General features: G+C 43.1%; 1 protein-coding gene across 5 annotated transcripts; it reads right to left on the minus strand.

Annotated features, from left to right (window-relative positions):
* Window positions 1–726: 726 nt before the first annotated feature.
* Window positions 727–23,072, minus strand: E2F6 (E2F transcription factor 6). 5 transcript variants are annotated; one of them, XM_023199299.2, is made up of 8 exons: window positions 22,667–23,056; window positions 13,964–14,018; window positions 12,130–12,262; window positions 10,042–10,258; window positions 8,111–8,266; window positions 6,489–6,603; window positions 4,022–4,169; window positions 727–2,890 (listed from the first exon to the last, which is right to left on the minus strand). In XM_023199299.2, the coding sequence occupies exons 4-8, from the start codon at window positions 10,194–10,196 to the stop codon at window positions 2,844–2,846; spliced, it is 621 nt and encodes a 206-aa protein (XP_023055067.1). In that variant the 5' UTR covers window positions 10,197–10,258; window positions 12,130–12,262; window positions 13,964–14,018; window positions 22,667–23,056; the 3' UTR covers window positions 727–2,843. The 5 variants fall into 5 exon arrangements, with proteins under 5 accessions (XP_023055067.1, XP_023055061.1, XP_023055078.1 ...); XM_023199293.1 differs by lacking the exon at window positions 12,130–12,262 and having other exon boundaries at window positions 22,667–23,072; XM_023199310.2 differs by lacking the exon at window positions 12,130–12,262 and having other exon boundaries at window positions 10,042–10,182.
* Window positions 23,073–24,126: the final 1,054 nt, after the last annotated feature.

The raw sequence follows: 24,126 nt of genomic DNA on the forward strand, positions 1-24,126 counted from the left end.
AGGGAAAAGCCCCTATTAAACCATTAGATCTCATGAGAACTTATGAGAACGGGATGCAGGGAAACCACTCCCATGATTCAATTATCTCCACCTGGTCCCTCCCATGACACATGGGGATTATGGGAACTACAATTCAAAATGAGATTGGGTGGGGACACAGTCAAACCCTATCACACTTGAACACTATATTAATACGGTAAATACATATTAAGACATGACCTTATACTCTGACAACATGGAATGGCAGCTGGGAACTTAGCCACAGCAACTTACGAGGAAGGAAGATGGCCACCTGCGTGCTGTGTATAAACTGCATGCAGGGTAGGAGTAAAGGGGAGGCACGGGTGACGCCAGGTCCAGAATAGGATGTGATTTTGAAACACAGAGAACAGGAAGAGAATAGGATAAGAGCAAAGGCAGGGAGATGGGAAAGTTCACTGTGTGCTTCAGGTAGTGATGAGATCGATTTATTGAGGTGAAGGTCTGCGAGGCAGGTATCAAGGCAAGATTGGAAAGCGAGGCTGGGGCTCTTCTATATCCAGAGTCTGCACTTCAGCCTGAAGGAAACACAGACCACTCAAGGTTTCTGAAGGAAGCAGCGGTGCACTCAGAGATGGCTCAGTGAGGTTGGAAAGGTTAGGGTTAGTGAGGAGGAAGGGCCCAGAAATGAGTTCATGGGATGCTTATTTTATCCGTTTTAAAAATCAGAGACCAAACACCAGAAGATGGAGTGACTCAAGAGATACTTCATTTATAACACACATCTGTAATTTACAAAGGATTTTCGTTTACATGATCTCATTTTACCTTCAGAACAATTTGTAAAGGAGAACGTCTGTCACATTTCACAAGTAAGGAACTGCTGCTCAGAAATGATGGTATTACCTTTGGTAAAACCTTTGTTGGTTTTTTGGGACACTGCCTTCTCCCTCCCGACCCACCCCATTATTCCTTCTCAGGAGACTTTTTCTTCTGTATTTCTTCTTAAATATAGATACCCTTGGGCCTGCTGTACTCTTCAGATGACCTCTCCTACTCTTGCGGTTTAAACGATCACATCTAAACTGACATCTGTCCAACCTACTATACAGCTCAGACTTTTCCACTGAGCACCTCACCTACATACACACAGCGACCTGCCGAAACTCTTGCTTTCATCAAGCATGTCCCAGGCATACTTTTTACCCTAGGCTTGCTCTTCCTCCTGTATTCCCAATTCTGTCAGACAGTATGACCAACTGGTCCGATGATGATCAGCAGCGCCCCCTGCAGCTTTTCTTTGGCTAATTTCAAACAATAAAACAGAGGGCGGAAAAGCACGGGGGCTAACCACTCAGGGAAGAGCATACTCCATCCCCAGGTGCACAGAAACACGCCCGCAGGACCCCTGCAGGAAGGGGCTGGTGCTCAGCAGAGGGACAGGACTGGCAAACGCCACTGGAGCTCAGAGGTATGTGAATCCTAAACACTCAGCATTATTTTTTAATACTTTGATTTTGGATTCCAATTTTAAATCTTTTTAAACACAGTCTGAATTTGAAGTAGCTTCATTTCTTTAAAAACAAGGTTCACAATCTGAATTCAAACGATACAGGAATCTTGTATGATAGACAAACCAAATATTATTAGTCTGATTTTACAATTCACTCACTCCACTCACTTATTTGTTCAAACATTTATTGAGCACTTCTTAAGGGTCAGGCATGGTGTGAGGCACTGGGATATAACAGTGATAATGACAAAGTCCCTCAAGGAGCTCACAGTCTAATGGTAAACTACAGAGTAAACTGAGGCACAGAGTGGTAAATGACTTACCCAATGAGGTAGAAATAGCTAGGTACGTGAAAATGTGGGAGTAGAGCTGGAGAGAGGGCAAGGTACAACTTGTCGTGAGTAAAACCCCTTTGACTGACTGAACAGCAAGGCTGCATACACAAACATTACAAAATCTACTTGCAAAAACCTTAAAAGAGTTTCCAATGATCACCATGACTGAATTCATATTTCACAATGAATTCAGCTATTTCCTGATGGCATTTCTATCCCTGCCCCCAAAAACACTGGGCATGCCACCAGGCTGCTGGGAGACAGCAAGTAGGTAGACAGCTTAAAACCAGGAAGTATCTGACTCCAATTTCAGCATTGAAAACCACATTAAAATACTTTAATTAAATCCACAAACATAAATGTGTAGCACATTTATGATACTTCTACATGTAGAAGTTTGGAAAAACTCTCTTCTAACCCTCATCCAGAGGATTCTAATAAGTTATAGATACCAAAGAAATTAGAGAATTTGTCTGTCACTTTCCATATATACATTATTTTGGCTGTACAAGGGTGAAAAGTGTCACTCAGACATACTTCGTAAGTAATCAAAACATTATACAGATATATACAAAGACATCACATTTAAATTCGTGTGTACATCTATGCAATGTACAACAGTAACTGCAAACATGAACCAGTGTAAGGCAATTTCTTTTGTGATATATGACATCCTCCTTGAAGGGAAGGGTAGAGTCCACAAAGAACTGTCCATTTCAGCCCAACTGTCTGTTTTCATGACACTCTGTGATGACACTACTTCAGGAGGCAAGATGTCTACTTCACTGACACAAAGCAGTGAATAATTATAAAAAAAGTTGTTTTCAAACGTGGAAACCACAATTACTCAGTAATCTAAGTGGCGAACTCCTCAAAGACACTACTGGCCATGATGCCGCTGCTGAGAATGAGAGCACTTCATGGATAATTTATTGCTCTGAGAATCAAATTTGAGGCATAATTCTCCACAAAGATGTTCCCAAAAAACTCAGTAATACATAAATTCTCAAATGCCATCAGTTGCTTACTTCAAGCAATTCTTCACTTTGCTGAGGATTTTCTTCTGAAAAAGAACACGAGAGAGAAACTCACCTAAGTGAAGGTTTGATAGGCAAATATGTAAAAGAATACACAATCCGACTACTTCAGAAAACCCTGAAGATGCCTGGTCAAGAACACGTATTCTCAGGTTAATGGCATAAGGCTAATTTTTGCAGTCTCTCACGAATAAACCGGAACTCAAACTTGTACCTGAAAGCACCCGTCCGAGAAGGGAGGAAGCCTTCCCTTATCAAGGCTTTACTAGTCTCTTTCGGAGCCCTCATGATTCCCCCAGTTTTTGTAATCCTTGTGTCTTTGTGCTGTTGTCTGCGTGCGGGCAACAGCCCCCTCTTCTGGTCATTACAGGTATCCTCTGTCAGTGAAAGCTTCCTATTGGTCCAGCCTGTGGCTCTGCAAGACCACCCTGGCCCGCAGCGCTTCTTGAGTTCTCCAGTTGGCTGTGTCTTTCTTCGGATGTCAGTGGACCTGCTGGCTGGGCACTGTGATGGCTTCTGCCCAGGCCAGTTCTCCAGTTGGCTGGGTCTTTGTTCGGATGTCGGTGGACCTGCTGGCTGGGTACTGTGATGGCTTCTGCCCAGGCCGGTCACAGGATGCTGGCCCCCTGCTCAGGCAATTCCACTATTTGTGATCTGCTGTTGGGCAGTGCTGCAAGCTGGGCTCCGAGGTGAGATGGAGTCACTGCTCTGGCCAGGTGGGTCCAGAGACAACGTCCTTAGAAATGTGCAACTGAGGACTGACTCTGGTGGAGTGGGCTGTTCGCTGAGTTGAGTGGGTGTGTGACTGCCTGGGTCAAGCAGGTTTAGCCCTTTCCCTTCTCCCGGCCGGGTCATGGGCAGGCTCTTTGGCTGAGTGTAGCTGCTGTTTGACTGAAAGCCTGCCCTATTCAGAGACCATAGCAAGTTGGTATCACCATGGGACCAAACAGAATTCTAAGTCTTCACTGCTATCAAAACTACAAAAATTTAACTGTAATGCTCACAGAAATATTCTCAACTACAGTAAGAATTATGTTGTAATTTTTCACTTATGTTTTTGTGGATAGGGAGAGTAAAAATATCTTAAGGCCATAATACACATTAATAACATTATATATGCTTATTTAAAATACTGCCAGAATCACTGGTGTATTTACCTTCCTCAGGGCCTTCTGCATGAGTGCTCTCAGATGAAGAGGTCCCGACTCCTTCAGACCTTTTGCTACCAGTCTGACCCTGCTCCACTTCACACAAATAGACATCGATAGGTCCGTTGGTGCTCCTTATGTGCACTGTGATAGAGTCCTAGCAAAGGACACAGGAATCGTCAAGATGAATGAAATAATAAATCATATTTTTTCACTCACTAGAACTGCAAGGATTTCAAGAGACATTTGAAAAAATCACCATAGCTGTAGTCACATTAAAGCACTGGCCAACTCACACGCTGAAGACAGTTACGCGTGATCCTGCAGTAATGGCTTCAGAGCTATCATGGGAAAACCTCAAGAGCTATCATGGGAAAACCTCAGTACTCAAGAGCCTGTCTTTTTCTACTCAGGAGCTGACCCTTCAAGGAGGCCGTACTCGAGTCAAAAATCAGTGTTTTGATGACAAAGAACTCTAGAATACCCTAGTCTCACAGGATAAATATGTGCTTGGATTTTCAGACCAATGAACAGGTCCTGAGATAATGGAAGGGCCATTCTTTTGTCCAGTTGAAAGCACAGGAAAAGATCAAAATATACCTCAAGTAAAACATCAAAAAAATTGTAAAGATTATTTATAAAGGACTATTATTAACTTACCATGATTTTTACATCCTTTGATTTCAGATTTCCTCAGGATTAATCAAAATACTTTTTCCATAAGATATCAGGCAACTTGAATGCCTCTACTGGGAATTATGCTAAATTCTTAAGGAACAGCTCCAGTTATAAATGATTGCTTTAACTGGGAGCTGCTTCAACTGTAACAAAGTCTGTTTTCTCCCCTTTAATGCAGTTAGGCCTGGGCTAGACTCACAGACACCACTGCTCCCTCCCACTCCACACCTCACTGCGATGTTACACCAGGGTGAGTCTGGGGAGATGCAGCCTCTCAGACGTCTCAGAGCCTCACTTGTCGTCCTTGCTATGACTTCCTGGTACCCGACAAGTGGGCTAGAGAACATCTGTGCTCAGCTTCTAGAGTGCCAGGTCACATCTGGTTTGAATGATAAATCCTGTACAATTTAATAGATATTTCTAAACAATAAAAGGAACCAGTGTCTCTCTCAACTGGAAGGCAGCTGAGGACTTCGCATTCCACTAAATGAAGTGTTGTCAAACTTCCCATAAAGGGTGAGATGGGAAATACTTTCGGCTTTGCGAGTCACACTATCCCTGTCACAACCTCTTAACTCTGCCACTATAGTATGAAAGCAGCCAGAGACAATATGTAAACAAATGTGCATGTGGCTGTGTCCTAATAAAATTATTTCTAAGAACAAGGAGCAGGCCGGATCTGACCTTAAGGCCAGTTTGCCAACCACCACACTAGCTCCCCAGATCTTCATGGTCAGGCTCTGGCCAAGAGGGCCCATGTGCAAAGACTTTAAATGGGACTCTAAAAGAAGCCTCAGGTATGATCAAAGGCTCAGCCAGATTTAGCAATTAACAGTCTGACGCAGCTCATTGTATAGGGAAAAAGCCAAAAATCCATTAGTCTCTGCAGGATGAATTATTATGCCCCAAAGTAAAGATGTGTTGATTAGCAGGTTTTTTCTTAAAAATAAAACAACTAGGAAACATCACCAAGAAATCCTAATTTGAGTGTGACTGAGTTAAATGAAAACCGGCCCTTAACCCATACACTGTCGAGTAATACAGCGCTCACTTGAACAGTGGTCTGCTGCGGACAAAAGGAAAAACGGGTCAAGAAAACATTCCTCGCTAGGCAGGAGGCAAACCCCCAGGGCAATGCAGAGGACCGTACTATGAGCACCGATATGGGTCTATCAAGGCCATCAGTCTTGAGGATGTGTCCCAAGAATGGCCACATTCCTTGCTTTTGACTCCGTCCTCATCAAGCAGCCTTCTGCTGCAATTATCTTTCAATGCAAACTTTCCTGCGAGGGAAAAAATGCACCGAGCAGCTGGCAGCTGACAAAAATATGTTCCTTTATACAGAAATCCTACTTTTCCATTTTAAATTCAGAACCTAGTGTTCTGGTTTATTCATCAGTCTTTCATGAGTTTGTTAATTCCCCAATGCCTTTGCTGAGAGCAGACCTTACTCTTGGAACTTTAAGATGGGCCAATTCTTGGTGATTCTTCTAAGAAGCACTGCAGTACAATAGTGAAAAACAAACTATGAAGCCACACTAACTGGGTTTGAATTCTGGTGATCCTGAAAAAGTTAACTCACCTTTGTGAGCTCTCGGTTCCTCGTCTTTAAGATAATAATGACTACTTGACTTGTTGTGTTAGTTGAAGCAAGTTAAAATGTGTGAAGTCCCTTGAGCAGTAGCGGATGTGGAGTGCACGTGCACACACCGGCTCTTAAGTATGACTGCAATAAATCACAGCCTAAGCAGTCGGCCCTCATCCCTCTTTAAATCCTTTTAAATGCAGGGTTACCTACTTCTCTGGGAGCTGGAACATCCAATCTGGTTTCTGCTGGAGCTTTAACTGCAATGACGATCTGTTCATGGAAGGCCTGAATGCTATGAATGTCTTGATAGGTCACATATGCTAGTGTAAAACCCAGTCAAGGATCTCTACACAGAATGCTGTTTATCGGGGAGGTAATTTATCTCTAGTAATTCAGTAACGCAAGGGTAATGTCAGAATGTCTTTAGTTTTTATGAGATACAAGTTCAGCATTAAGGAAAGCAGTAAAAAAATTATTTCACTGACAATCTTTATTATTTATATAAAATTAAGCTTTTAATAAAGCGTTTTCCAATATTTACAACTCAACCTAAAGAATTTCTTCAAGCTGTACTATTATGATTATGATGGCAATTTCTGGAGAAAAATATTACTAAAGTCTGAGTCCCTAACACAAATATACCACATGAAGAAATTCAAATTTTCATCCTACTCCCTTTTCAGTTATAGTAAGCTAGATCTTACTGTAACTTTGAGAAAAAACATTCAGGGCTTTGACAAGAATCCCCTAAAATGAAAGATGGAAAAAAATCTATAAAAAGGCATAAACGACTTGGAGATTAAGTTTCTCAATATTACTTTATCTAAAATTATTTTCCATCTCACTACCTGAATCTTTTTCATCTTGTTTCACTGTGCTGCCTCAAATTTTACCAATTAAGTGATTTACTGGGTTTCTCTAACTTTTTTTTTTTCTGATTGGCTGCAGTAATGTTGGTGCTTATTTTTTCTTTTCCTTCCAGTAACTGTACTGTAGGAATAGAGGTTTTTGACTGCTGTAGAGAGTTTTAAGTAAATCTGGGGTATGGGATAGCTCAGAATCAGTAAGCCCCTCACAAAGGGTGCCACAGGGAACAGCACAGCACAGCATACAGGTCTAGATGGTATGCTGACCCAGGAGGTCAGTACCAAAGACAAGGCTCCCCCACCCCCCTGAGACATTGAGTTTCAAGGCAACACTGCTATTAAGCAACAACATGCTTCTGTGGACACAAATGGGAGTTTAAGCACCTCTTCAATGGCAATTCACTGTTTTGGAAACCAACTTCTGTTCACACATTTCTAGGAAAAACATGAACTTCACAAAAGCCAACAAATATTTTATTATCCTTATAGTATTCAGACTATAAAAATGAATACTCCCCTATTTTAAGTGGTACCATCAACCTTGGTTTGGTACTGTACCCCTGAGGTCATCATCCAGAATTTAATCTAAGAAACGCCACAAAGAAGTTAAAAAACCTACCGTTTGTGTACGTTTGAGGCTATACTACTACCAACTTTTACTTAATTTTTTAATTTTTTTTGGAGATGGAGTTTCGCTCTTGTTGCCCAGGCTGGAGTGCAATGGCGCCATCTCGGCTCACGGTAACCTCTGCTTCCCAGGTTCAAGTGATTCTCCTGCCTTAGCCTCCCAAGGAGCTGGGATTACAGGCGCCTGCCACGACGCCTGGCTAATTTTGTATTACTTTAACTTTCAATGGTCTAATTTTATATCTTAAATATATAAATTAAGTCCCCAAGCTGACTCTACTACTTAAGTAATCTGTTTTGGAAGCAGAAATTTTAGAAAGGTATAGACTTAAAGGATATCTTTCATTTTCTTTGTCATCTGTTAACTCAAACAGCTGCTGAGCACAATCCTTAATTAACTCATCCAAAGCATCTTCCATTGCTGATAAGTCAGAAAGTTCCTCTTGCAGCTTCTTTTGTTGGGGAACTTCTCCAAAATTGCTAAGATCAGATCCTCTTTAAAAGAAAAACAAATCACTATCAATACCATCTAGGAGATAACAAAGGAATTTCAAGTTAGGTTACTGGAACTTCTCCAAATGATTACCATATGTGTTTTCCACAACAATAGAAACTAGGGACTTTTAACTTCTGCCGTCTTCGTTCTAGACAGCCATTACTCCTTCTGTACATAAATTATTTATAGTTCTTCATCTTATACAGTCTTTTTCAAAAAAAATACATTACAACCTAACAGAAATTAATAACAGCAGAGACAGCCTAAGAAAGCAAAAGGGCACCGAACTAAGAGTCAATAACACCTAGCTTCAGGCTCAGTCCTAGTCCTTACAACACAGCTTCTGATAAGTTATAATCTTACAGTACTTGAGTTCCTACATATGAAAACAAAGTGTTGGCTAAATGACAGTTCCTCTGCTAAAATGTGATGAGTCTGTATTTTTCCCTAGTGTACACATTCTATATGAATATAATGATTATATTCATCGTTTTAAAAAAAGACATTATTTTCAGGCCAGGCATGGGGCTCACGCCTGTAATCCCAGCACTTTGGGAGGCTGAGGCAGGTGGATCACCTGAGGTCAGGAGTTCGAGACCAGCCTGGCCAACATGGTGAAACCCCGTCTCTACTAAAAATACAAAAATTAGCCAGGGGTGGTGGTGTGCGCCTGTAATCCCAGCTACTGGGGAGGCTGAGGTGGGAGAATCGCTTGAACCCAGGAGGTGGAGGTTGCAGTGAGCTGAGATTACGCCACTGCACTCCAGCCTGGGTGACAGAGCAAGACTCCCTCTCAAAAGAAAAAAAAAAAAAAGATAGACATATTTTCCTTAGTAATTAGTGCCTACTCCAATACGATGACCAGGCAACAACTGATTTTCATTTTTTCCTTTCAATCTTAATGGAAAATAAATAGGGAAAGGCTCTTGCCTCTATCTTTCACCTGGCAGTTTTCAAATCTGATTCTAATTAGTGATTCACAATGCAAGCCAATATAAACTCCTAAAGTGTTTTTTAGTGTTATTTAGTAAACATGCTCAAATTAGAATTCAACCTGTACTTCCATACTATTGAAAAAATTACCTCCTTTATGAATCCCTTTCCTTTAATAACTAAGTTAATTATTTAGGATCATTTTACAGTCTTTCTTGGTAGGTTTGCATTTGCCTGAGAGGTCACTATGTACTTATTTGCTGCAACTATTTCTCCCTGTCCAAAAAAATACTTGCCTATTCTAACCGCTTTCTTCTTATGTGTGCATACACAGATACCTTTATCTATGCCAGTCTTCAGCTTCCCTTTCCACTGGATTCCTCCTCATCATGTCAAGTCTTTAGCTACTGCCTTTTAGATACTGTCTGATTTTTTTTTTTTTTTAAATATTCAGGGCAGTGTTTCAAACGCCTCACTACGTCATAATCTCCTGGGCTACCTGTTGAGAATGTACTTTCCTGCTTTCCCTCAGACCTACCGAATTACAACTCCAGAGGCAGTAAACCTCTAGGTGTTTACTATACTTCCATGTGAAAACCACTGTTTTACAATCTTAACAGATTTTCCCAGTATCAATGATCAATTGGAACTGAGGAAATACTTTTTAAAAAATGTATGTACTCTCCAGGATGATGTGAGAAAATTTTATAGAATTCTCTTCTAACAAGAAGTCATACCTTTGTTTTCTATTGTCAAAACACTGCTACTATCTAGTTTTAAGCACGGAATTGTCACTTCATGAGAAGGAAAAAAAGCCATGAAAAGTTTGAAAGCAACTCACATCCATCGAATATGGTTCTTGGATTTCTTTTCAACGAGGTCGATTCCATCTAAGACATTGGTGATGTCATACACTCTCCGCTTTCGGACTCCCAGTTTCGTTGCAACCTTGTTTAAGTCAAGAATACCCCCAGGAGCAGATCTGACAAGATCCATAAATTTTCGAGTTAAATAAACCAGTGATACATCAAAACGAGGTCTCTTCACTTTTAGAGCTTCTGGGAAACAAAATAAACATATTTGTACAATTTTAAATAACATTTCTTAACTCATTTTAAAAAATCATCTGTTTCCTCTTGATCAGAGAGCAGACATCTACAGAAATCCCTACACATTGATCAAATCAAAGCTGGTTTCTATGAAATAAATCTCTTAAATTGGAGAAAAAATTCACTGGCCTATCCTGGCTCTAAACAAAGGCTTTAAATTTAAATAAAGGAGTATTTGAAATACGTAACCAGTGTCCACTGAGCATGTGGACTTCTACAAGTCTACTGCATCTTCTCAGACAAAGCATTAAGATTACATTTGCATCCATACCACTCTCAGGAATAGAATTACACATGATTTTTAAAATTAAATTTCTCATTTGGTCTTCAGGTTAAGGAATTCTTTACAAAGCAAAGGCAGAGAACTGGCTTTTTTTCCCCTTTTAATGACTCTATCCATGTCATAGTGTTAAGTTGTCTGACGAATTTTTTGAAAGAGCTCAAACTAGTCTTCTATTAAGACGATCACGACATACCTCGGCCAACAGTGGTATCTCTATTTTTTCTTTTCTTTTTCTTTTGAGATAGAGTCTCGCTCTGTTGCCCAGGCTGGAGCTGGAGTGCAGTGGCACGATCCTGGCTCACTGCAACCTCCACCTCCTGGGTTCAAGTAATTCTCCTGCCTCAGCCTCCGGAGTAGCTGGGATTACAGGCGTGTACCACCACGCCCGGCTAATTGTTTTGCATTTTTAGTAGAGACAGGGTTTCGCCATATTGGCCAGGCTGGCCTTGAACTCCTGACCTTGTGATCCACCCGCCTCAGCCTCCCAAAGTACTGGGATTACAGGTGTTTGAGCCACCGCACCCGGCCCACTATCTCTATTTTTAAAAATATTCACTACTCTGTATTAATGTAACAGATAGACAAATGAAAAAAAAAATCCCTTTAATTCCCTCACTCACCTACTACGGCTTGGGTTTTCATACACACACACCCCCCTAACACACCCACACTTGTGTGTCAATCATATATATAGTTTTTATTTTTATTTTATTTTATTTTTTTTTGAGACGGAGTCTTGCTCTGTCGCCCCAGCTGGAGTGCAGTGGCCGGATCTCAGCTCACTGCAAGCTCCGCCTCCTGGGTTCACGCCATTCTCCTGCCTCAGCCTCCCGGGTAGCTGGGACTACAGGCGCCCGCCACCTCGCCCGGCTAGTTTTTTGTATTTTTAGTAGAGACGGGGTTTCACCGTGTTAACCAGGATGGTCTCGATCTCCTGACCTCGTGATCCGCCCATCTCGGCCTCCCAAAGTGCTGGGATTACAGGCTTGAGCCACCGCGCCCAGCCTATAGTTTTTAAAAACAAAAACAGGACCATGCAATTTTGCAACGTTCTTTTAACACAATATTGTGAACATACTGACATGTCAACAAATGTATTTCCACATTATTCTTAATGGCTGCATGCTTAACTGTATGCAGTATTTGCTATTTATCCCAATATTAGAAATTCAGACTATCTCCAACTTTACGATTTTGCTTAATATTTCAACAAATCTTTTTGTTGCGAAATTATTGTATGTCCTCTTAACTGGACATTTTTAAGGAATTGTGATAGGTACTGCTAAACAGCTCGGCAGGTTGTGGGTTCTGTCCATTCCATGCGGCATACACGGGCCTCATCTCACACGCTTGCCAGAACTAAGTATCTTGTCATCTTTTCCAATTTGATACTAAGAAAAAGTTCTTATGGCTTGGTTTGCAGAAAAAATAATTTCTAAAATAACTTTGTCACTCTGGTGTGGAATATATGACTTTCTTTTTCTCTACTTCCACAGCACACCACAGTCAGTATGCCTCAAAGAAATGTCCATCCTACCTTCAGCCAGAAATGTCCTTACTCAGAACCTCCACAATGTCACATTTAGTTTAAAGACCACTGGCGGTTACTTCAGGAACAAAGGTACATATTTCATAATATAAATGTCTTCTCTCTGGAGCCCATTCCTACACTTAAGATTAAATAGGGGTAAATTAGGAATTTAAAAGGATTTTTAATTGGAAGTAGAAGGTCACAATTCTACAACAAACTCAAGAAGATTACAAATGAGAAATTCTAACTTTAAAAAGCATATATTTAATTATAGTAATTATTAACAAGGCATGGTCTTATATGCTCAGGATAAGTATATTTCTATGATGTTATTTTATAAAGAACACATATAACAAAAAACCAAAAACGTGACAGTTGCTGAAGGGATATGAATAGGGTTACAGAGGTCTTCACACCAAAGCAACTCCGTGGTCTAACAAGGAACTCTATTGTATGTCCTGAGGTAAGTGCTAAGAGAGGTATTCAAAGCCACCTGATAGCACGAAATCAAACCTTCACTGCAGGGGGAAACTGGGAAGGCCTCTTGATGGGAGTACACTGGGCACAGGGAACAGGAAGGCAAATGGACGGTGTCTGCCCATTCTGACAGAGGGTGACGGACTGAAGTGAGGGAGATGAAACCACACCTCAGAAGACAAAGCAGCCTTAGAGAACCTGGGGTGCTTTGGGGACCACAGGTGGTGTAGCTTGAGCTGTGGAGGAGGGCAGCAGCATGCTGGAAGAAGAGGCTGCGGCGTTAAGCAAGAAACAGCTACAACGGCCTGGTCTGCTCCGTCTACCCATTCTCTACTGCCTAGTTTCTTTTAATATGAAGTGGCTTATGAATGTAATACAAACACTTAAAATCAAATATACGAAGAAGCAGGGTTTTCTCTACGCGTAAAAGAGTGTCACTGAAGAACTTAGGTTGGATGATACCATAACCCCATTTCTGTATTAGACAAATCCCCCTGGATTTTTCTAGCACCCAGGCTGGAGAGCCTGGACACTGACTGCCTTCTCAGAAGGACACCCAGCAACTTCAGCTACAGAGGAAGTCAGACCCTGAACGAGGAGAAGCAATTCAACGTTGTGGTTAAAGACTCTGGGCTCTTGCGTCAGAGAGGCAAGATTCAACCCTGACTCTGAGCTAGTCACTCAGCCTCTCTGGGCCTTTATAAAGTAAGAATTCTAATTCACACCTGTATTTTGAAGGGTCGTTGTGACAATCCATGCAGAGAGCTTAATACAGTGCCAGGCACTGTATGAGCTCAATAAATGTTAGATATTATTATAAATTAGTGGTATGGGACAGACGCAAGAAACACATCAAAGGTGAAGCTGACCAAACTCAGTGACCAACTATGGGTGAGACTGTGGCAGGCACTGAGGAAAAACTAAGGGTTAGCATTTCTAAGATTCACCCTGACTTATGATGCACTATCTATCCACTGAGATTAGGAGGCTGAGGTGGGGCAGTCTATCATGAAAACTTCCAGAAGAGGGAACTAGAGCCATTTACATCCTATCTCCTCTAACAGACACCCTAAACATAAACCTAAGATAAGGGACAAGAAGGAAAGAGTACATTTCTCTCCCAGGAGGAATTCTGAGAAAACAGCCTTAAATATACTGTTCTATGGAGAACAAACTGGCATTTGTGCACATTATTCAACCCATAACCTCAGGAGTTGTTACTAAACCTTGAAACTTTACATTTCAGTGTACAAATAACACATTTTATTTCAGTTTCTCATCAACTCATACACTTACACAAATCATTTTAATCATATGAAGTTCAAACTAACAAAACCTAAAACCTATTCAGGAATCAACTTACTTCTCATGGACACATATTGTACATTATCTTCTAAATTAATCCTTATTTTTGATGGCTGAAAAAAAAGATAAAAAATTTAACTTAGTGATTTTAAAACAACAATGCAAACAAATAGCATTTTACTCAATAGTATAAAGGTCTGGGAATATGAATGTGATAATTACTGGCCAGGTACGGTGGCTCACGCCTGTAATCCCAGCACGTTGGGAGGCCGAGGCAGGTGCATCACCTGAGGTCAGAAGTTCGAGACCAGCCTGGCCAACATGGTGAAACTCCATCTCTACTAAAAATACAAAAATTAGCCAGGCGTGGTGACAGGCACCTATAATCCCAGCTACTTGGGAGGCTGTGGCAAGAGAATCGCTTGAATCTAGGAGGTTGCAGTGAGCCAAGATCACGCCACTGCACTCCAGCCTAGGTAACAAAGCAAGACTTTGTCTCAAAAAAAAAAACCATTCACACACACACAAAATATGGTAATTACTGAATACATCAGGTACTGAGGATAAAAGGAACATGAAGAGCACAACGACACTGTCCCTGACTTGGTAAAGCTTAGTAGAGATAGAAGATCTATCTCAACCAACACACGCTCACTCCTTGCTATTATTAAGTATATGTGGTTCCCCAAAATTTGCTCACAAGCCTTCATAGGCAGCTATGCGTTCCCACTATAATTAATGTAAAACAGCAGCATTTCTAACAATGGAAAACAATGCACGCTGTGGATAATTAGAAACTTTTGCATTAGATAAAAAGTTTCTTCTTTTAACTTCCTGAAACAACCAGGAGATTAGCAGAAGCTCCATTATCAATGCTCACCATTTTACCGGCTATTTAGAGGCTCTGAAAGTTTGCATAAAACTGGTAGTAACATTTAGAAACTGTGTTTTTGTAAAAAATAAATAAAATGAAACCAAACCTTAAAATGAAAGCCTATGAACAGACACTCCTAGTAACATCAATGTTAATGTGCCTCCAGACGGGCTGTCATCAGGTTTAGCTCTTATCTAAGAAAAAACTGGCCATAAAGCAAAACTGGGGCAAGTGAATTCACAGGTACTCTAAGAAAAGAATAGTAGTACTAGGGATGCACCCAGACAGGGAAATCACACAAGGATACATGGTAAAGGCAGCTCGCAGGTGAGCCTTGCCCAGCAAGTCAGATTTGCCTGAATAAACAACTGTGGGGAGAGAAGAAAAAAGACAGGATTGTGGTACCGGAAACGAACAAAGGTGTGAAGATGTACGTGGCACGGCATGTTTCTGGGAACCCACCGAAGTGGCCAGTGTGAAAGTGACTTGACTTTGAAGCTGGGAGGTCATGATGGCACCACATAAAACTAATGCTAAAGAGTTTGGACTTCATGTCATAAGCAGTAGAGAATTATCAAAGGTTTCTGAACCAGACTAGGACATAATTAAGTAAATGGTTTAGAAATATAAGTATGGCAGCAACATGGCAAATGGACTGGGAAATGAGGAAGCCTGAAGGCAAGGTGAGCAGTTAAGAGGCTCTTTGTTTATACTGGTATTAACAATATCCTTGGCACAATGATTTTCTTATCATCCATGACAAGATGATAGCATCTATTAACAAATTAACCCGATACGGAATACTCCCATTGAGATAGAATCCCACTGTAAATAACTTAGTTGTTAGAATTGAACATGTAGACCTGCTAGGGCATATAACACTGGAGCTGGGAATGCTGGCCTTGAGGGCAGGGACTAGGTCTGGCCAGCTCTCTCAAACAGTGCTGATGATGGTGACTTGCAAACATGGTATCCAACAGTGAAACTCTGAAGCAGTCCTACCAAAGTCAGACATTAGACAAGTGCGACCAACTGCCATTGTTATTTTTACATTTAACCCCTCTGCTAATAGTATGAGACAGGGGCCAGCTATTATAGCAAGACTCTTGAATGAAAAAAAAAAAAATCCATCCTTATCACATTGATTTGAAGCACACATACACAAATATCCTAAATCACAATATATATGCTCAGAGGGGCCATGCTGCAGAGGTTCCAGTTCTTAATTCAGAGCAGCAGGCCCATGACTTACATACTGTACTTACTGGCTCCCAAAGAGGCTGCCTCACTAGCTATGCATTCTATGACGTCTTCTCTGCTCCACATCTCCCTATCCATCTCATCTAGACAGTGGATCACAGGTTGGTACAGAAGTAACACCTCAATTAGGCATAACATGAAAAAAGATGGCTTTGTTTTCCCTACTCTTTGCTATTAATGCAGTTCCATTACATATTGGCGATATTGATGTACATGGGAAAACAGTCTCCAACAGCGTTCATTTGTTTTTTTTTTTTTCTCTTCAAATATAAAAACACTATCTCTTTATCTTGGAGGAATCACAACAGTACTATTGCTCCTCAGGGGCAGACATCATCTACAGACATATAGATAGATGGTAAGGCCGGGCGTGGTGGCTCATGCCTGTAATCCTAGGACTTTGGGAAGTGGGGGGTGGGGGTGGGGGGGCGCAGAACATGAGGTCAGGAGTTCGAGACCAGCCTGGCCAACATAGTGAAACCCCCGTCTCTACTAAAAATTAGCTGGGAGTGGTGGTGGGCGCCTGTAATCCAAACTACCTGGGAGGCTGAGGCAGGAGAAGCGCTTGAACCCGGGAGGAAGGGGTTGCAGGGAGCTGAGATCGTGCCATTGCACTCCAGCCCAGGTGACGGTGCGAGATTCTGTCTCAAAAAAAAAAAAAAAAAAAGATGATAAATAGGTAGATTGTTTGTATGTTAGCTGCAAAATGAATGGAGAAGTCAGAGGCTTACAAAATGAAAATCACTCAGGCTGATCTTGTGCCCTGACAAGAGTATACAGCACTCTAGGAACCAGCATCTTCCGGGGAAGGTCAGCACATTTTTTCACTTTCCAGGCTATTTCACCACTGCTCCAAGTCCCCTATTTAAAGACCTCTACTTTTATGTGTAGCTTTGAAGAGCTTCTTCAAAGGTGGAAGAAAAAAATAAAAGATGAATTTTAGGGACTAAAATGCTAAGCATTGCCTCCCAGATGGTTAAACCTTTTCTATACAGATGTTTCTCTATACCAATTCTGTTTTGGGGAGCAATATTCCTTCAAGAGGTCTTTGGAAACACACCTTTCTCAAGGTTACTGCATTCCCACCCATTCCAATTTTCCTTATTTTTCAATACGCAGACCAAGTTCTACCTCCAACCAATGCTATTTTCTCCCTTCTCAAAAGTCCAGATCCTCTGGGACCCTCTTTCCCATCTGTCCTTGGACAACAACTTCAGATTCCCTGGCCTTTGAACTCTAAGAGTTACACTAGCAGCCTCCTAGGCTCTCATGTTATGGACTTGCACTGAGCCATGCTACCAGAATCCCAGGGTCTCCAGCTTGCAGCCAGCCTATTGTGGGGCTTCTCAGCCTCCAAAATCATAAGCCATTTTCCCTAATAAATCCCCTCTCATATATCTACACGCAATCACGTATCTTCTCAGAACCGTCATTAGGCGATTCTGTTGTGTGAACATCATAGAGTGTTTAAATGAACCTAGATGGTATAGCCCGCTACATACCTAGGCTATATGGTAGGGCCTATTGCTGCTAAGCCACAAACCTGTAGAGCAAGTGACTGACTGAATACTGTAGACAACGGTAACTAACACAATGGTATTTGTGCATCTAAACATAGAAAAGGTAACGTTTGGTGCTATGACCATTATGATGGCTACAATGTCACTAGGTGATAGAAATTTTTCAGCTCCATTATAATCTTACAGGACCACCTCCGTATATGTGATCCACCACTGACGCAATCATCATACAGCACATGACTGTATATATATCCTATTGGTTCTGTCTCTCCAGAGAAACCTAATACAGATTTGGTACCAGAAGTGGAGTCAGTCATACTTTGTACCTCACCTTTAGGGGCCTGCTGGGACTTGGGTCTAGTAATAGGTCTAGAAGCAAAGAGGGGTGGTGGGGTGGGTACTGATGAGAATCAGCATTGTCCTGCCCGGGAACTGTTTCAGAGGAGGCCACTACTATCTCCACAGGCAATGCAGAATTAATCTCCTTAGACAAGGGTGGAAAGGATGACACCACTGTAGGTGGAACTGCTACTGCCCCTCTGGCAAACAAGACTCATCAGAATTTAGGGGCTCAGCCTCATCTTCCCACATGATCCCATCCAAACCCCTCTTTCCAAACCAATACCCTCACTTCAACAGTAGATGCTCTGTGAAGCCAAGAGAGTTCAACTTTCTATTTTATTTATTTATTTATTTATTTATTTTTGTGACGGAGTTTTGCTCTTGTTGCCCAAGCTGGAGTGCAATGGCGCGATCTCGGTTCACTGAAACCTCCACCTCCTGGGTTCAAGTGATTCTTCTGCCTCAGCCTCCCGAGTAGCTGGGATTACAGGCGCGCGCCACCAAGCCCGGCTAATTTTTTGTATTTTTAGTAGAAACAGGGTTTCATCACATTAGCCAAGCTGGTCTCAAACTCCTGACCTCAGGTGATCCACCCGCTTCGGCCTCCCAAAGTGCTGGGATTACAGGCATGAAACACCATGCCTGGCCAAGAGTTCAACTTTCATTGTAATTTGGCAGTTGCATGATGAAGGCTTGTGTTTGATTTTCAGCAATTTCAGCCCTATGGCTACAGGACAGAAAATTCTAACCGAGGGCACACTTAGAAACTTTTAAGTCATTTATGTGGAACTCCAGCCATGAAATTGAATCCCTGAGCTCATCCTTTTCTTTCATCACTTTGTCCAAAGACACTAGGAACAACCAACCAATGTCATTATAATCCTTGTTCTTCCAAAAATGTTTGAAAATATCACATACAGCATCACTAAATTCTTTGCCTCTTATAAGTGGTGAATTAGAATGTCTAAGGCATTTATTTTGCATATCTATAAACAGTTTGTATCATGGGCTTCCAGTGCTCTCTCTACTACTAGAAGTAGAGCTCTTAGCATTTTTAGGTTCTAATCAGATTAAAGAACCAATTCCAAAAACCCCAATTAAGGAAACTCATCTTTAAAATTCTGTTCCCCTAGACCCATTCCTGGTACCACAATCTGTATTAGTATTGGTCTGTCTCTCTGCAGAACCCTGACCAATAGAGTAATAAATTCAATTCTGAATTTACAGTAGTCCACCCTTATCCTTGAGAGCTACATTCCAAGACCCCCAGTGGATGCCTAAAATCACAAACAGTACCAACCCCTATATATACAATTTTTTTTCGTATACATACATACTCGTGGTAACATTTAATTTATAAATCGGGCATAGTAAGATACTAACAGCTAATAACAAAGTATAACAATTATAGCAATATACTACAATGAAAGTTACGTGAAGGTGGTCTCTCAAAATACACTGCTAGATCTTAGCAACATCAGAATAAGATTTTTTTATTTCCTTACTAAGTCAAGAACTTAGATCTTTTCACGTGAAGCACTTCGTCAATTCTCTTCAGCATACTGGAACTGCCAGCATCACTACTCCTGTGCTTTGGGGCCATTGCTGAGTAAAATAAGGGCTACTTAACACAAGCACCGTGACAGTTGGTCTGATAATCAAGAATCAGCTACTGATCGACTAAGGGCAGGGTGCAATGACAGCATGGGAACCCTGGACAAAGGAAGATTCAGGTGCTGGGTGGTACCTGACAGCTCGAGATTTCATCACACTACTGAGAATGGCAGGCATTTTAAAACTAATGAATTATTTCTGGAATTTTCATTTTAATAGTGTGCGGGACCACAGGTTAAATGAAATCAAGAAAAGTGAAACCTCAGATGAGGGGGGACTAATAGGAGTTGGAAACCTAAGCAGGAAGGTCTAGCAGACAGCTGGAAAACCCTGAGGGAGATTTACAGATTTGGGAATTACGATATGGTAACTGAAAATACCAGAAGTGTATGTCTAAGATTTCAAGCGATGTATCTGCTGATATTGCATGCAAACTAAGTGGTTTTTCCACAGTGAGCTTAGAGTTTTCATCAAATTCTCAAATATTAAGACCACCAATACAGATGGTACCAATATACAGCTGATCCTCAAACAACACAGGTTTGAACTGTGTGGGTCCACTTAGATGCCAATTTTCTTTACCCCCTGCCACCCCTTAGAGAGCAAAACCAACTCCTCCTCTTACTCCTCTTCATCAGCCTACTCAGTGTGAAGACAAGGATGAAGACCTTTACGATCATCTAATTCCCCTGAATGAGTAGGACTTTCTCTTATTTATGATTTTCTTAATAACGTTTTCTTTTCTTTAGCTACTTTATTATAAGAATACAGTAATACATGTAAATACAAAATATGTGTTAATCAACTGTTTACAGTATCAGTAAGGCTTCCAGGAAACAGTAAAGTTTTGGGGCAATCAAAGTTATATTCAGATTTTGAATTTCATGGGATTTGGTGCCCCAATCCCTGAGTCGTTCAAGGATCAAATGTAGATGGTAACATAAGTCATGGGAGGAGAGAATGAACTCCCCTAAGAAGAATGTGTAGAGACGGCAGAAGAGAACCCTGAATATCATCAACATGTGGCCAGCCACAGTGGCTCACACCTGTAATCCCAGCACTTTGGGAAACTGAGGTGAGAGGACAGGAGTTCAAGACCAGCCTGCGCCCCGTAGGAAGACTTCCATATCTAAAAATAAAAATAAAAAAATTAGCCAGGCGTTGTGGCATGCACCTGTGGTCCCAGCTACTAGGGAGGTGGAGGCAGAAGGATCACTTGAGCCTGGGAGGTCAAGGCTGCAGTGAGCCAGGATGTGCCACTGCACTCCAGCCAGGTGACAGAGTGAGATCCTGTCTCGGGGGGAAAAAAAAATGAAGGACTGGGAAGAGGATGAGGACAAGGAAAGACCAGAGAAGCAGATGGAACATCAATGTCAAGGAAACTCAAGGAAGTTTCCAACACAAGTAGTTTTGTGTCAAAACTACAACAGTTGCTGGAATTGACGAGATTGTTGGTGACCCTGGTTAGAATGGTCTTACAAGTGTGCTTAGGATAGGGGTCCCCAGCAGTGGGTTGGCTGATAACGATCAAGAGGAAACTATGAGTGTAAATAACTTTTTCAAGAAGTTTAGCTGTGAAGGGGAAGACAGACAGTAGATGGCAAGGGATATGGAATTAAGGGAGGGATCTTTTAAGATGGGGATGGATTGAGAATGTGGTTTTAGTAGTCAAGAATTTATCATCTGGGGCCGGGCGCGGTGGCTCAAGCCTGTAATCCCAGCACTTTGGGAGGCTGAGACGGGCAGATCATGAGGTCAGGAGATCGAGACCATCCTGGCTAACACGGTGAAACCCCGTCTCTACTAAAAAAAAAAAGGCAAAAAACTAGCCGGGCGAGGTGGCGGGTGCCTGTAGTCCCAGCTACTTGGGAGGCTGAGGCAGGGGAATGGCGTAAACCCGGGAGGCGGAGCTTGCAGTGAGCTGAGATCCGGCCACTGCACTCCAGCCTGGGCGACAGAGCCAGACTCCGTCTCAAAAAAAAAAAAAAAAAGAACTTATCATCTGGAGGTTCAACCCAAGTTTCTCCACTTACTATCTAGCCACAGGCAAGCCGGCATTACATGCATCTCCAAGTCTGTTTTGGCAACCGTAAAACAAGCATAATAGTCTTTTACTATTATAAAACACTGCTGTGAGAAATTAAATGAGACAATAATCACAAACTATTTGGTATGGGAACCAGGCATAATGACTTGGGAAAATGTTTAATTACTACTAGTTACAGGAAGAAAGCAGCAAGAGAAATTGAAAATATGGGGAGAGGCCCGGCTCGGTGGCTCACGCCTTGTAATCCCATCACTTTGGGAGGCCGAGGCGGGTGGATCACCTGAGGTCGTCTGGAGTTCGAGACCAGCTTGGCCAACACGGTGAAATCCCGTCTCTACTATAAAAACAAAATTAGCTGGGTGTGGTGGCGCATGCCTGTGATCCCAGCTACATGGGAGGCTGAAGCAGAAGAATCACTTGAACCTGGGAGGCGGCGGTTACAGTGAGCTGAGATCGTGCCATTGCACTCCAGCCTGGGGAACAAGAGTAAAAACTCCGTTTAAAAAAAAAAAAAAGGAAAAAGAAAAAAGAAAAAACACGGGAGGAATGGAAAGGGACGCATTTGTTAAGGACCCTGAGAACCGCGGGGAATACAGTATCTGGTCCAGAACAAGAGTAGAAGAATTCAGTCTTTGCAGGAAAGGGAGCCAAATCTCCTAACCATTTTCTCTGTCAAACAGGTGGGGAGATAATTTTATAAATGGGAGCTGTGGCGTGGGAAATATAAAACGTGGACAAGGTTTTAAACGGCTGCAGTAGAGCAGAAGAGCGAGAAGGCAGAAGAACAAATGATAGGTTGCAGAGATACAGCTAGAGTCCACTGAAGGAGAAAAACATGGCCTTTCCAATGCAAAGTTGACCAATTTTCAACAGTGCCCTGAAGTTCCGATGTAAAAGCCCAGAAGACTGACACCGCATCTGTGAGCAGATGCTGAAAGCAGAAGGCGGGAGAGCGCAGTTCGCAGCACGTGATGGGCAGCGCCTGGCCCAGGGGGAGCAGACGACCGAGACGACGGCCAGCGGGGTTGGCCGCGGCGCGGAGAGGAGGGGGACGGCTTTGGGAGACCCCCGCCCGTCCCCGTCCCGTCCTGTCCCGGAGCTTACCAGCAGGCCCTCCACGTTGATGGGGTCTCGGCACCGCCGGCGAACCGTCTCCTCCGCGGGGTCCAGGAGGAGACTGGGCAACTTCCTCGCCGGCCGCTGCTGACTCATGCTGCCCGGCCGGGCGTCCCGCTCCCCTCGCACCCCGCGAGCTCTCCCGCCCTCTCGCGCCCAGCTCGATCACCGCCCCCCACGCGCCGATTTCCAAGGGCCCAGAAACTAACGGGTCCGCGGCGTCCTCCGAGGCGCCGCCCGGCTAGGCCGTCCCACCCGCCAGCAAACGCAGCACGGCCTCACGTGCCCGGGAGCTCCCGACGAAGACTGGAAAGCAGGAGGTAGACCCAGGGCTCTCAAGTACCCCGGCCCGCCATCTTCCCGCATGCGCAGTGCCCCGCCCCCCTCTGCGCATGCCCGCAGAGGCCGGAGCGCTCCCACGCAGCGATCCTCTCCCGGCGGCTGGCGCCCGGGAAACCCGGACCGCGGAATCCACGGAGAGGCTGGCAAAGGAAAAGGAAGAGGTGGAGCCGGATTCCAGAGGAAGGGAACGGGGGTGAGAGAAAAGGCAGCTGGGAAAACGCAGCGCTCGCCTGGAATTCTCGACGGTGATAACTGAAAGCTCTCAGCTGCAGAGATGTTCATTTATTCCTTTTTTTAATTTTAATTTTTTTGTTGTTGTTGCCCAGGCTGGAGTGCAATGGCGTGGTCAGGGCTCACTGCAGCCTCGAGTTCTCAGGCTCAAGCAATCCTCCCACCTCAGCCTCCCAAGTAGCTGGGACTGCAGGCGCGCGCCACTGCGCCCGGCTAATTTTTAATTTTAATTTTAGTAGAAACAGAGTCTCAGTATATTGCACCGACTAGCCTTGAACTCTGGGGCTCAAGCCATCCTCCCACCTTGGCCTCCCAAGTGCTGGGATTATAGGCATGAGCTACCACGCCCGGCCTTCATTTATTCGTGAGCTCTGTTAGCGCATCTTATAGGCGGGTCAGTGTTGATGCTTAGTAAATGTGAGCAACCAAACCATTGTGGTATCGTTTTACTTCTGCCTGCCTTCTTTCCTTCCTTCCTTCCTTCCTTCCTTCCTTCCTTCCTTCCTCCTTCCTGTTTGATGAACGAGTTATCGTTGACCTATAGTGTCAGATATTGGGGTGAGCACAGGCGATACTTACCCATTTTTTTTTTTTTTTTGAGACGGAGTCTTGCTCTGTCGCCCAGGCTGGAGTGCAGTGGCCGGATCTCAGCTCACTGCAAGCTCCGCCTCCCAGGTTCACGCCATTCTCCTGCCTCAGCCTCCCGAGTAGCCGGGACTACAGGCGCCGCCACCTCGCCCAGCTAATTGTTTGTATTTTTAGTAGAGACGGGGTTTCACCGTGTTAGCCAGGATGGTCTCGATCTCCTGACCTCGTGATCCACCCGTCTCCGCCTCCCAAAGTGCTGGGATTACAGGCTTGAGCCACCGCGCCCG

Source organism: Piliocolobus tephrosceles, chromosome 15, assembly GCF_002776525.5.
Source record: "Piliocolobus tephrosceles isolate RC106 chromosome 15, ASM277652v3, whole genome shotgun sequence".
NCBI lineage: Eukaryota > Metazoa > Chordata > Mammalia > Primates > Cercopithecidae > Piliocolobus > Piliocolobus tephrosceles.

Bases quoted from the DNA above. Each gene is read 5' to 3' on its own strand.
- E2F6 (XM_023199289.1), bottom strand. From the start codon at position 22,774: ATGAGTCAGCAGCGGCCGGCGAGGAAGTTGCCCAGTCTCCTCCTGGAC. The intron at 10,259-13,963 runs GTAAGTTGATTC...TTTGTTTCCCAG, and splicing joins ACAATATGTGTCCATGAGAA to AAGCTCTAAAAGTGAAGAGA. The intron at 4,170-6,488 runs GTAGGTAACCCT...GTCCTTTGCTAG, and splicing joins ATGTTCCAGCTCCCAGAGAA to GACTCTATCACAGTGCACAT.